The 14,549-nt window shown below is 39.0% G+C and overlaps 1 protein-coding gene across 2 annotated transcripts in view; it reads left to right on the plus strand.

Moving 5' to 3' along the window:
* The window catches only part of LOC137597000 (large neutral amino acids transporter small subunit 4-like), a 31,995-nt gene extending 18,249 nt beyond the window's left edge, over positions 1 to 13,746 (plus strand). For both annotated transcript variants that reach the window (XM_068317866.1, XM_068317867.1), the window contains exons 6-14: positions 4,613 to 4,705; positions 4,890 to 5,023; positions 5,436 to 5,647; positions 7,415 to 7,558; positions 8,000 to 8,126; positions 8,216 to 8,348; positions 8,682 to 8,755; positions 10,076 to 10,199; positions 10,310 to 13,746. In XM_068317866.1, the coding sequence (XP_068173967.1) occupies positions 4,613 to 4,705; positions 4,890 to 5,023; positions 5,436 to 5,647; positions 7,415 to 7,558; positions 8,000 to 8,126; positions 8,216 to 8,348; positions 8,682 to 8,755; positions 10,076 to 10,199; positions 10,310 to 10,471 (1,203 nt within the window). In that variant the 3' untranslated portion in view covers positions 10,472 to 13,746. The remainder of the gene's footprint in view (positions 1 to 4,612; positions 4,706 to 4,889; positions 5,024 to 5,435; positions 5,648 to 7,414; positions 7,559 to 7,999; positions 8,127 to 8,215; positions 8,349 to 8,681; positions 8,756 to 10,075; positions 10,200 to 10,309) is intronic.
* The last annotated feature ends 803 nt before the right edge of the window (positions 13,747 to 14,549 follow it).

Consider the following 14,549-nt stretch of genomic DNA (forward strand, 5'->3'; position numbering starts at 1 on the left):
AAACCTTCTTCTTCCTTTCATTTCTCACTTCTTTCCAGTCTAACATTTCTGTTTTCACTTTTCACGCAGCTAACTGTAGGATCAGCAGTTCTCAACAGCTTCTGTCATTGCCATTTCTACTTTTTGGGCTTGGCACACTCATATAAAGTGAGTTCATTCAGAATGAAGGGCAACACAAAATGTTTATGGTCCTTCAATGCTTGTACTCTCATATCTTCTGGCTCGTTGAATAGTTTGAATATGTTTTTATGTTCACCATGGTTCGTGCGATGGAGAGAAGAGACTCACTGCCTAGACCAGGCGTGTCAAACACATTTTCACCGAGGGCCACATCCGTAGATGTAACTTATGAATGTAATTGTAACTCAATGTAATGTCAAAATAAAAGTAACTACTCGTTAATGTTAAATGACTCTGAATTTTTACTTATTCAAGTTACAAACATGTTTGCTTATTGCCCTGTTATAACATAAACTAGCGGGAACCCGTGGAAATTCCACAATAAAACAATAATATCAGACTTCATACCAAACATGTGAAAACAAGTGTATTGGTATTATAAACCAAGCACACCCAGCATAGTCAAAAATCAACGTGGTGACGTAATGACTTTGTGTTGGCAAATCATGGATTGCACTGGGCGGACATTGCGAAGCCATAGATGAATGTTAGCAGGCTAACTGGAGAAAGAAAGCTAACTAATCGTGACATTGGGAAAGCAGCTAACGTTAAAGGAAAAGGCCCTTGTCAAAAGAGCAAGTGGAAAAGAAATTTTAGAGAAGTGATAATTCTGTTAGCTGACTTAAACAGAACTGTTTGTAGTTACTTCAAGACCGTTTTTGTCAGATGCCCCAGGAGCACTTTGGATACTACATCGATTGTCCAATTCCAAATGGAAACCATAGCTGGACAGACTGTTTGTGGTAGCCAGCTAGTTTGGCTCAGAAGTCGTTGCCGTTCTCTGTCTCGTTCCTACTGTTTGAACTCTCTGCTCAAAAACATGAAAATTGTTGGAACCGTTATGATACACTAAAATTTTGTTAACTGGGAAGTCCATGTCTAGTTATTTCTTCTCCTAACATAGCAGATGCCTTATGCCATATTGTTCACGTGATTCCTTCTGGCAGATGCACCGTGATTGGTTGGGCGCTGTGATTGGTTGGGCGCTTGATCGACAGGTAGTGGGTGGAGTTGGTGACAGCGTGAGACTTTTCAAGTGAGCTTATTCAAATATATAGGTAGGGATTCTTTTAATTTGTTAGTTTATGAAACCCAAATTAAATCCATCAATTAAGGATCAAACTATCCAAGTGAATAAAGAAAAATAACATCAAACACAAGTTAAGTCATTAACTTTGTTTTTTGTCAAAGTTGAAATAGCCTTAAATTATTGTATTGTGGGAATGGAATTGTGGTTTTTGGTCAAAGCACGCTTTTGACCCATTTATTTTTGGACACTCTTACCTTTTGTGCTCTTGTGGATCACATAAAATGATGTGGCAGGCCACATTTGGCCCCCAGGCCTTGAGTTGGACACATGTGGCCTAGACTGTGGACTGTATCAGTCGTGTGTGATGGAGCTATGATAGTTAGAGTGGGTCACATGTTGTTCTGTGTACACAGTATTAATTTCCTTTGCACGCACTGATAACCTCCTGCTCAGTCAGCCAGACATGAGTCAATCACAGCTGAGCAGAAAAATTGCCCAAGCTACAAATCTCATGGACGCTGAGCAACAGCGACAGAGCTGTCCATTCATCTGTCCGTCCATCCATCCATCCACTTTCTCGTCGATGAGACAACCGCAACCGTCTTGATGACAGCGGCTTTTCTGCTTTACGGGTCACAGAAGTTGCTGGAGCCTTTCCCAACTGACCATTGGCGAGAGGTGGTTGGCAGCGCATCACAAGGCCACATGAAACACAAGGCATAAACACGTGATGGAAAAAGAGGCTGAAGACAAGAAAATTGAAGAAAATTGCAGCTATTTCATCTTCAAGAAAAATGGATGAATTGACTTGTTTGATCAATATAATCCACTGTTGAGTTAGTCTAAAATTGTGGGCTTCCAGCACAAATTCAAGTGGACCCATTTACCAGAAGGAAATATCATGTTAATGTCAGGTCAAACCTTTTCTACAAACAGCTCTTGTTTTTGACTTTGGAAATGATCATGTCTGTTATTGTGCAGCCATACAGTTGTTTTTGGTCTGTCTGTTCGAGTCTGAAATTGAACTGACTCGCTCCCTATGAACACACCAATCTGCTTGACTCATGTATAATTGGTTGGGTCAAATGAAGAGAACCTGATTTCACTGATAGAAATTCCGGTGGTATCTATAAAGTATAGAAGTAAATAAACACACACAAAATAAACATACACACACTGACACCCATACATATTATGGCACAGCAAGAAGTTGTAGGTTTAAATCTGCATGGGTCATTTCTGTTTTTTCATTTTTGTGTTCCCTCGTGTCTTCGTGTTTTCCTCCCTCCCACTACTAAAAACCTGACTCCAAACTGACCACAGGAAACTTGAAGTGCTGATTGTCTTTTTTTTTATCTGGCCAAGTAATGACTTGCCTAGGATGCACCATGACTCCTACCTAAAGTCAGCTGGAATGGGTTTCAGACCATCTTCTTTGCTAACAATGCAAATTTGATTATTGGTGATGGTGGTGTTGATAAAGCGCTATAATATCTATCTTACTCATCCACAGTGAGGTATCTTTGTTCCTTTACACCTATAAAAATATCTGGAATCTAAATATGAAATTATTTGTTGACTGAGTGATCAAGAAGGTATATAAACATGATCTAAATGGTGGATTGAAACATACTCTTATTATTCCTTTCATTGGCTCTACCCAAACTTATTGGTGTTTTCTTTACACCCTTACTTGACTTACAAAAGTGCAACACCCTCCCCAATATACTTTATATAATAATACAATAATATACTGGTAGTATATTATTACATAATGTTTTATTTGTCATGTATAGTAATACGTTTGTCCCATACCCCATTTTTACCAAGGCTATAAATAAAATCTTACACTTCACCACAATCTGGGGAATGGGGTAGACCAACAAAGGGGAATTCAAACCTTCTGAGTCTGCATAGCTGCTAAAACCTTTATTTTCATAACTTCATCCAAACTTCTGAGTTAGACACATTTGTGTTTCCTATCATATTGTCAACTGTGCCAAAGGTCAGCCATCCTACTCTTGTGTTGATAGCCAGCTTCTTCTCGTAAAGGGGCAAAACTGGAATCTTCTGGCTGAGTACTGCCACAGAGAAAGAGGAATGGAAAAATTTGGGGCTCTTGTTATTTTGGACATAGTGACTGGGGCATGACGATTTTTTTCTCACCTTTGGTCCAATTATTCTGGGGAATGACGTCTGTCTGGTGTGACAGGGTTCAAGCAGCGGCCTAACAAGCTGCACCCCTGTAGGGTTAGATGGATGGGTGGACTGACAGGTAAGAACAATGCAAAAGAGAACAGAGAGGAAGTTTGGGTCTAGGCTTAGACTTGATGGTCTACAATAGTACTACATTTTAGTTATAATTCACTGCTCTCTCTTTCTCCATAATTCCACTGAGTCACAGGAGGAAACTCTCTCAGTACTGTAGTTCATGGCACTTAAGATAAAGGCCAGTCATTTCATTCTATTTTAACTCAAGAGCAATAAAAAAAAATATCATAGCACTCAGACTTGCTGTGTGCTGTCGCTGCACAGCAAGGTGGTTGCGGGTTTGATTCTTCTTCTGTGCAGAGTTTGCATGTTCTTCTGTGGCTGCGTGGGTTTTCTCCAGGTTCCCCGGCTTCCTCCCACCTCCAAAAATATGTGCTTCAGGTTAATTGGCCTTTCCAAATTACCCGTAGGTGTAAGTGTGAGCGTTCATGGTTGTCTCTCTCTGTGTGGCTCCGCAGTGCACTGACGTTGTGCATGGAGTTTCCCCCGCGTCACGCCCCTAAGCCAGCTGGGATAGGCTCCAGTTCCCCGTGACCCACAATGGCAGATAAAGCAGTATAGGAATATGGATCTCAGCATCTATTTCATCTGAAAATATCAACTGCTATTGACTTTGAGTTTGATTGATCTTTAATTTTGTCAAAAATGTATTATCCTTTGTGAAATGTTTTGGTGTAATTTTAACTTTCTGAAGAGGCCTGGTTCATTTTGAATTTTTGATGTTTGATGAACATCATGTGTTCCTGCATGTGAAGCTGAGGGTCGTCATTACAAGCTCTCAGTTCCACTTCAAATACTGAAATGTGAACTGTGCAGGAAATGCTGTACATGGTGTACTTTGTGTTTAGCAAGCCTATCAACACTTGGTCACGCGAAGCGCTTGGGTGAAGGAGCTGTGGTGTTGTAGTTTACTTCAGGAAGCATTTTTTTCTTCTTCTAAAGAAAAATTTATTTTCCGGTTGAGACACTTAATATTTCTTTTGCTTTTCACATGCCAACAGTCTCACACGCTAATGTTATTATATTTAAGGATGATATTGTCCACTGTCTTTCCTATCAATCTTTAGAAATTGTTTGCACTACTATGAAGTTTTGTAAAAAATCAGTGTGTTTTTTCTGCCCTCTTCATAGCTTCCCAACATGTTTGGAGATCTGAGGTCAACCTTCATTGCTCTGATGATTGGATCTTATGCCTCTTCTGCTGTGACTTTCCCTGGCATCAAGGTAAATTTGATATGTATTGCCAATGAATCATCTAATTACTGATTTAAGCTAAAACTTTAATGAAATTGACCTTTTCTCTTTAAAAGCCATGTCCTCTTGTGAATTGTGAATGAATAACACTGCTAATGCAGAAAGGAACACGAGTCTCCTGAATGATGTTTTATGACCTTCTGCCTGCCTATAGGTGATCTATGATCTGGGTGCCACCTTCATCACCATACTTATGGTTTGGGCTGGCTGCGCCGGCCTTGTTTTTCTCAACTGCTTTGTCAACTGGCCTCTAGAACCCTTCCCAGGCCCAGAGGATATGGACTTCACGTAAGGAACACGCATCATAGTCTTGCTCACACAAAGGCAATCGTTTCCCTTTACCATAGCTAGCATTATTAAGCAGCTATTGTAATGCTTTCTGCTAACCTGAGTCTCACTGGCTGTTTTTTTACACATTACTGCGTATGAACTTGTATAAAGACCTGTGTGCTCTCTCGTAGCTTTCACTAAATCCCTGTGTAATGCAGCACAGGTCAAGTAAGCTTTAAAGACAAGAAATATAAAGCTAGAAGATCAAGGGACTTGGTTCTTACTCATCTCAATCCTCTCTTTCCTAACCAGTTTTCCCTTGACTTTTTTTTTTAAATTTTGTATTTCTCCTGCTTTCATTTGATGTCTCCAAGTACTTTGTGACCACAATAACCATTCTGTATGTCTTGTCTTTATGTCATTCCTTCAGGGTGAAGATCAAGTTCAGCTGGCTAGGATTTGACCATAAGATCACTGGGAAGCAGTTTTATCGACAGGTCACCACAGTGGGGCGCCGTCTTAGTGTCGGCAACTCCATAAAGCAGCAGCAGCAGCCACCCAAAGACCTGGAGATGCAGGAGGCCAACAAGCTCTGCCTGTCTACCATGGACCTGGAGGTGAAGTGTAAGGAGAAGGAGGAGTGTAAGTGAAAAACACAGGTCAAACTTGAAAGGCTACAAATCTCTAGAAAAATTTTGCCATCTAACCAAAATTACTGGAATCCTTGGCATTCCACTGAGAGATTATTGTTATCTTTGAGAGTAATTCAAGTACCGAAAGCTGCTGTTGAAAATCATGTCAACACAAGTCAAAATGAGTGTCGTTCAGCCTCAAATTGTCCAGTCTTATGTCCAGGTTAAGAACATTCTTCAACTGTGTACAGACAAAAGCCCTGAGGAGAAATAGCAGAAAGTGAAATGTGTACTTTAAAAAGTTCCTCTTTGAAATAATTTTTACAGAGATGTTTCCAAGAGTGAAGATAAGAGGTCGATTGACATATTATAATAGTTTAATTATATCCCATCAAACAAAATATTACCACCTAATCCTAAACTAAAACCGACTCTATGATATATCAATATTGGATTTTAGCTTGTTCTATTTCCTTTGTGAAGTAAAAATTAAATTAAGAATTGATTATTATATATAATTGATTGATTATATTATCCAGAATCAATCAAGCTCCAAATGTGGATAGACTTTCTGAGCAAACACTCACTATCTAGTAAACGGTTGTACCAGAACAGTTTTTGTCTGTTGTCTCACACACAGACACACACACACAGACACACACACACACACACAGACACACACACACACACACACACTCACACACACACACACACACACACACACACACACACACACACACACACACACACACACACACACACACACATATATATCCAGAATCCGTGCTCACTTTGTTTAAAGATGGCCTGGTCCCATGTCAGCGTGGAAACTACACAAACAAGTTTAGTGTCCGATGTTATAGTCTTGATGAACCTGCTACCTTTTATTAATTAAACTTGTGTTTAATGTTAATGCTCTGTACCTGATGTAAACAACAACTGTGTACATATTCTGTACCTCTGCCATCCAGTGTCCCTTAACCTCTATATCATGTCTAAGCTTACCTTTGTTCCACTACAACTTCTTCAGTTTCTCCCAGCTCTCCCACAACGGGGTCAGAAACTTCCAGTTTACTCTGTAATGAACCATGACCTCAGTGTAGTAGATTGTTGTGTTAACTACATTTTGGGTCATCCCTGATGATAAGCAAAGGTCTTTTAGTATGTTTGCCTTGCTAGTTTCACATAGATTCTACATTACTCCAATTTTACACGTAAGAAAGTGCTTTTAAAACATTCTGATACCTTGAGGCATGACCTGCCAAGAAACAATTATCTTAATTTAAATCTGTTCTGGGCAATAAAGCCATCTGCTCCCATCTGTGCACCGACAATTAATTGGTTTGTCCAGTGCTTCAACATATGGACCACTGTGTCCAGTTTACTTCTACATTCACTATTTTGATCAATGATCAACTTTTCCTGGAACCCATCGTCCTTGGAATCCACCACTATACTAAGCTTGTCATGCAGAATACATGTTTCCATGGTACCTAGGGGTCACTGGGAATATTTAGATGACAGTGGTCCCTACATCTTTACAGCGTATTTAACCGAGGAAGGGAGACAAATATTTTAACAACAAAGAAAACAATAGTTTTCCATCAAATACAAAGAGATTAGAATGTGAAAAGATACAAAGACATTTCTGTAATATTCTTTAAATATTACAGAATAGCATGTGCTGGCAAAAAGTTAATCACATGTGTGGAGATATTGTGATATTGTGATGTGTTATCAAACTGTAAAGACGTGTTTTATTTAATTTCCTCTGCAGCTCAGTCCTTCATGAAGAGTATCTTCAGTCCCATCTTCTTGCTGAGCCTCATCACAATGTGTGTGACCCAGTTGCGCCTCATCTTCTACATGGGAGCCATGAACACCATCTTGGAGTCTCTGACAGAGGGAGACCTCAGCTCAGGTCTGTGTTTCAACTTGATGACTAGAGCTGAGAGTTGTAGAATGTTTTATTCGGTCTTCTTCTTCTAGCCATATCTTTTCTTTTTGCCATCTCACACTTAACAGTCCTCTGTCTGTCTTTCTGCCCAGCTAAACTGCGTTGTTGATGCTTGCTAACACAGCTCTGTCTTTCACTTCCCTGTTGTCTCTGTTGTTTTTTATCTTTCCTTGTCATGCTGGCTTCATGCTGCTGTTGCAGTTGAGAAGATGCAAGTGGGTAAGAAACAAAAAAAGATCTAACCACCTACCCTCTTGAGTCATTCTGCTCATCTGTCTGTCTATGTTATGTTTGCTAATTTACAAGTTCTTCACCCAAACTATTCATGTTCATTTCATGTTCTAAAGTGAAATATTTCACATAAACAAAACATTTACTGTCACTGCTCTGTTGTCTATCTCTCAGTGAGTGTTTACACATCCATCTTTGGTGTGCTCCAACTGCTGTGTCTGGTGACCTCTCCTGTGATTGGCTACGTCATGGACTGGAGACTCAAAGATTGTGAGGATGCTAATGAGAAGAGTGCCAAGAGGTGCGGTTACAGGCATATATCCATGCAGCAGAAAATGAAAGGAGACAAACACAGGAGTTTAACGTATTTATTTTCTTCCATTCCACTAGGGAGCCTGGTCAGCCACGTCGTCCTGACAGACAGATTCAGAAAATCATTAATGCAACTAGAGCCTTCATCTTTACCAACTTACTCCTGGTTGGCTTTGGGGTTACCTGCGTCATCCCCAGCCTGCCCCTTCAGGTACATAAACACATACTGGGTTGATATTTATTTTGTGTTGCTGAAGCTTCTGTGGGATACACATATCAGTGTGTGTTCCTGGGGGCCGTCTCATAGACATTACTGCAGAGGAAGAGGGAGAAACGGGAATGTACGCCATGTTCTGACCAGAGACTCCCAGTGCAACGACAATCCTGCTAATTCACAGTACTTTAGTGACATCTACTGGGAAGAGAAGTTATTGCATGTTACTTTTTTTTGAATCTCGTTTATTAAACGTGAAAACCATCTTCCACTATGGACAGCTGTATGATCGAACGTTGTACTTACTGTACATGTTTTTACTCTCTATAGATTCTGTCATTTGTCCTGCACACTATTGTCAGAGGGTTCATCCACTCTGCAGTCGGAGGTCTCTATGCTGCTGTGTAAGTGTGACGTCCAAAAGATAACAGGACAACGATGTTCAATCAGTGTTACACACCATACCGTTCACTACACATAGAACATGGCCAAATGTATTTGGACTTATGTGTTGAAGGAATAGTGCTATAAATTTTACTTGGGGTGTGTGTGTGTGTGTGCTATATCCTGACATTTCAGTAGACATCCCTGTAGACATCCCTATTTAATACAAAACTCGAAGGTATCACACACACATTATCACTTGAATTGAAATAATTAACAATTATTTTCATTCTAATTCCTGTTATCAACATACAGGTACTGTATATGAGATTGCAGTGAATCTATGGGATGTTCATTTTGTTGTAGTGCCTAGAAGGAATAGTGAGCCGAGTCCAGAGGTGGACTGAGGCAATAAAATGATGTCCACTTCTGTGATTGATTTGAGGATGGTTATTGACTGACTTTAATGTCATTCATTTCTATCTTGAATCAATTATTTGTTGACAGCAACATAAGCCAATTTACGTAGGGCGATTGTTCCGTTGCCCCTAGAGCTGAACTACAGACAGACAGACATGAGGTCTGACAGGGAAAGCAGATAATTAGCATAGATAATTTTCTATCATATTTTAAACACACATTCCTCGTGCATTTCTTAAAATGTAGTACGATTGACAATTTGTGAAATTGTTATTATCATTATTATGATTATTAGTATAATCATAACAATGAAAATTTTGTGTGTTGTGTGACACGGGTAGGGCAAGACCTTGGTGTTCTTATGTTGACCAGCCACCAGTGTTAATACTGTAAATAAATTTGACAAAAAGTAAAAAATTGAGATGGTATTTAAGCATACAACATGAAAATTATTGATTCATTCATTTTCATGTACCGCCACTGTATCTGCCGTAGCGGGTCACGGGGAGCTTGAGCCTATCCCAGCTGACATAGAAAATTAATCAATGTCAATGTTGAGCTATTCATCCAGCAAAGCAACCATGATATTTCTGTATTACAGATCTATCATGGTTGCTTATGATGGATATCCTCAGACTCACAGACCTCACACTGTTCATGTGTTTAAACAGGAAATGCCCTGTAGGGTATGGTCATGTGAAATGTCATGGACATTGTTTAAGGAAATTATAATTGAAATGTATTATTCAGAATAAATTGTACAAAAATCATTTAGAGAATACATACCGGCATCGAAGCCCATGCAATTAAAACTAGAGCAATTTGATTTGATTCAGTCCGAATCCTAAGGGTTCTAGGTTAAAAGCAAAGCCTTTTTAAATTTACCACCTGAGATGTTTCTTCTTGTCTTGTTTGTACAGCTACCCATCCTCTCAGTTTGGCAGCCTGACAGGCATGCAATCCCTGATCAGCGCTCTGTTCGCCCTGCTTCAGCAGCCTCTGTTCATGGCCATGGTGGGACCCCTGAATGGAGACCCTCTATGGGTGAGACGACATAAGCATATATTAATACTATTAGGAACAAGTGCTGTAGGAAATATTTAGAAAGTTTGAAGTCCTTTTCATGATGCTTTGACCCTTATAATTATCTTCAGGTCAATGTCGGCCTATTGGCACTGAGCATGCTGGGATTCTGCCTGCCCTTTTACCTGCTATGCCACAGCCGCCACCTTCAACGCCTCAGAGACGAGCGTGACGAGGACCCCAAGATCTATGTCAAGATCAACAATGATAGCAAGCCAGAGGCCTTCATCTAGACCAGGAAGTGGAACAGAGTGAACGATGGTCTGGAGGGGTATGCTACAGAAAGAAAAGGACTTAAGGAAGAGAGTAATGGGGAGAGGAGAGGAGCGTATGTCATATGCTTTACGTTTCTTCACCCTGTCCACCCTGACACTGTGTTACCCCTTCACTTCATCATTCAGACAAATGAAACACCTTACATTCCACATCACTCACTATTTGCTGCCAACCACTTCCGGTCAAATATGACTGCATGTCACTGTGACGTCTAGTTTCACCTCTTGTTTCTCATGGAAGAATCTGTGTGAAACATCACACTCTGACCGTATCTCTGAACTGAGGAGAAAATAGACTAATGGAAGAAAGAAGCCATGGCTGGCTTTTTATTGTACCACAACTATTTTCTCCACACATATGCTGTCTTTCTATTTTTCATTTTTTATTGTTACTTCTATCACCTAGTGGTTTAATCTCTCACACCTCTGCCAAAAACCAGAGAAGATAAAGAAGATGACAGCCAATGGAATGTCACATTGAGGGGCAATACTACAGAAAAAGATGGACAAATGGTAAAAGAAATTCTCTGTGATATTGTGCTTTCGAAGTGAGTTCACAAAAACTGACTGTTGTGTTGTCAGCTTGTACGACAGTAACTATATCAGCCTCTGGTTTCTCAGTGGACCACAACATGCCATCACTCAACGGGAACTCCAACATATACATAACTGGCAGTCTTGTTCATGGCCCCTCTACTGCGCTCTGCCCTGAATGTAATGAAAATCCCCAGATTTCAGTAATGGTACAAAATCTTTTCAAGTAAGTGAAGATAACATTTCAGGACTGCTGCACAAAACTGCTTTCTGGAGTGATATACTACACAACATAAATCCAGGGACAGCTATATTCCTATTACTACTGTTTCCCAGTGTGTTTTTAGTTTTGCTCATGAAATTGCTTTTTGTGTTTGGAATATATGTTTTGGGTTTTTTGAATATTTTTACTTGTAATATGTTACATCTTTGTTCCCAACACTTGATTTAGCCATGTTCAGAACTTGTGTTTGGAGATAGGTGGGACATAAATGTTACTGCATATTTAGTACATGTTGACCATTTTCATACTTGCTGTACACCTGATATCAACTTGCTGTAGCAATAAGCACTTCAGTGAGGTCTGATGCAACATGTTGACACACAATCACACACAGACCAGTGGACACGTACATTTAATGGCTTGTGTTTCTTAATCAAATGGTGCTGGTTTAATTACAGGAGTATGTACTTTTTCTTTTTGCTATCGAGGAGTAATATTAGCATAAATTACCATGACTTTACACACAGCCAACTGTATTTCCTTTTCAATACCTGTTTTCTTTTGCTGTCCCCCTTGAAATTTAAAGTACAGCCACAGCAGAAAGTTTACTTCTATAAATATTAAGGGACATTTTCTTGAAGGCAGCAGGATGATTTATCCAGCTTCTGAACAAAGAGGAGTTTGATGACTCATCACAGACAAGCAAGGAAACGATAATGGAAGCACAGTATATGAAGAATGAAATGTGGAACTCTTCAGATCTTTTCTGAGGAACTTAAAGAGTCACTTCCAAAGACAGCCATGACCCTCAGAGTGCCTCTCTATGTCTACAGATGATGGGAAGAGTGGATCCAGGCAGGAAATTGTGTACTTTGTCTCCCTCTGTGGTCTTTTGCCTTCATCCAGGCATGTTTTTAAATGTTTTGAAATGTTGAATGATGACAGGTGACAGAGGTGAGAGGCAAGACTCTGCTGCAAAGAGATGAATGACTGAATTAGAAAGGAATGGCACATGATGCACTTTACACCTCTAGTGTATGGCTGCATGCTGGTGGTGCATGATGCAAAAACGAATGTACTCTCAGAGCTTCAGGGGCAGATTTTTAAAAATCAAAACATGGGAGGATAAAAAGAAGGCTTATTTTTTTACATTCACAGAAAAAAATCCTTCACATGTTTATTATTTTATCTTTATGTGCAGTGAAAGTGTGGCAGAGTCTTGTCTTTCAATTCTCTTGTAAGATTGGACGTACTGAGTAGACGGTAGAATTCATCCCTGTGAAAACAACATGAGGTTGTTATTGGTAAAGGAGAGTCAAATTGGTGCAGCAATTATGTAACCAAATTACATGTATGTATGTGAGGAAATGTTTGAAAGGTCAGTTAATGTACACTTGTAATTAAAGGTTTTGCATGGAACACTAAATTTGTATATTTACATCCAAGTCTGATTAAAAATGAGTGAAAACTGAGGAGAACTTAGCCATGCTTAAGAAAGTAATGAAGTTCTACACAATAGAAGCACATTATATTTAAAAGTCACTTGTAGGGCATAGATCTTTATCTAGACCAATATTTTTATCAGATACCAGTGTCCTTACCAAGGTCTATTACAAATTACTACTCAGCCAGAATAATAAAATAATAATCGTAACTTCTTTAACCCTAACCCGTTGATTCCTACCCCTGCTAGCAGCAGGTGGTGTTTCTCAAAAGGGTTTTAGAATTTGGTAATAAGACTTTCAAAATTTCTGCATAGAAATGTCTAAATGTAAATGTATTTGGGTTGTGCAAATCTTTAATTAATTAAGTGAATGTTTCTGTCTTCGGTTGATGACGCCATATTCAGCAATCCTCATAATTTAAATAATTGCTGCACTAATTTATCTACATAGTGTGTACTCAGCGTGTTGTTACTAAAATCCCTACGACCTGACATGAGGCTAGTATAGACATTGGACAATGCAGTACTGTGCTTTTCTTTTTCTCCAGTTAAGACGTCATGAACGTGCTCTGTGACTTAACATGGCATTACGTAATTATGTGACTTTTCTCAATTGGAGTGTAAACCATGTCATAATTGAATGTGAGTGTTAATGTGATGAACTATAAGGTGGATGAGAAAATAATCGGCACTTTCACTTCTTCTACGGCCTCATGTCCTTATTCTCTGACGATGAATCCAGACGGGTGTGAATGATTAAAGAATACAGGTTTGATTTGGAACACTAGTCGCTTCCCCACATTTGCAAGTACCGTTTGTCTTGAATTTTCTACCGATCCAGCTTTACTTGGCTTTGTTGTACTATAGTTTTTTCAAATGTTTACGAGAATTTGTCTTTTCTTGGTTTAGTTGTGTATTTCTTTTGTCTTATATCGCATTATTACCATTGTGATTGATGTTTCATGCCATGCTGTTTCAACTAAAAGAAAAGAAAGATCCATATATTAAGCAAAATAAACACAATAATTTGGATGAATGTGTCTCTTATTTTAAATGGTGGAAATAATGACCGTGTGCTATGCTGTGATCTTGCAAAGTTGTCGTTTTCGACACGGAGTCCTTCAAGAGGTACTAGTTTGTCATCGTCAGCAAAAAGCCTTGGTCTTAGATTTTCTACAAAAAGGAATTCTGGCCCACTGACTTGATATTAAGATTTATTTCAAAATAAAAATAATCCTAATCCAATATAATAAAAAATATATATACATATTGTTATTATTATAATTTATTTTTATTATTATTGGATTGGATTATTATTGAATTTGCACCATTGGACAAAATGCATCTTCTCTGAAAATGAAGAGGCTTAATGATGAAGGTATCAAGCTGCAGTTTGCTTGACTTTCAATAACTAATCCTAGTTGAATACATGTATACATGTGGTAAAGCATTTACGAAAATAAAGTGATAATGCAAATAATTAAATTTGTAGTGCATGTTATAATTTCCAATAAAATGCTCTGAATGTCGGGCAAGATAGGCCTGGTGCAATAAATAAGAATCGGCAAGTCAGTAAGTAAGTAAGAAAATAAATACATAAATAGCTGAATAAATACTTGTTTAAGTATGACAAGTCTGAGTAGTTGCCCTGGCACCCTGCCCACTTTGAAGGGGCAGACCGCCCATCCAAAATGGGTATCACTCTGTCAGTTGTCAGTCATATCACTTTGAGAGTCATTAGCTGGAATAAATCTGAGCACCATTGCTGACAAAAGGTTATGTTTCAATTATAATCCTTTTAGTACAATGTTTTAATTCATGTTGACAACAATTAT

The sequence above is a fragment of the Antennarius striatus genome, chromosome 6, assembly GCF_040054535.1.
Source record: "Antennarius striatus isolate MH-2024 chromosome 6, ASM4005453v1, whole genome shotgun sequence".
Taxonomy (NCBI): Eukaryota; Metazoa; Chordata; class Actinopteri; order Lophiiformes; family Antennariidae; genus Antennarius; species Antennarius striatus.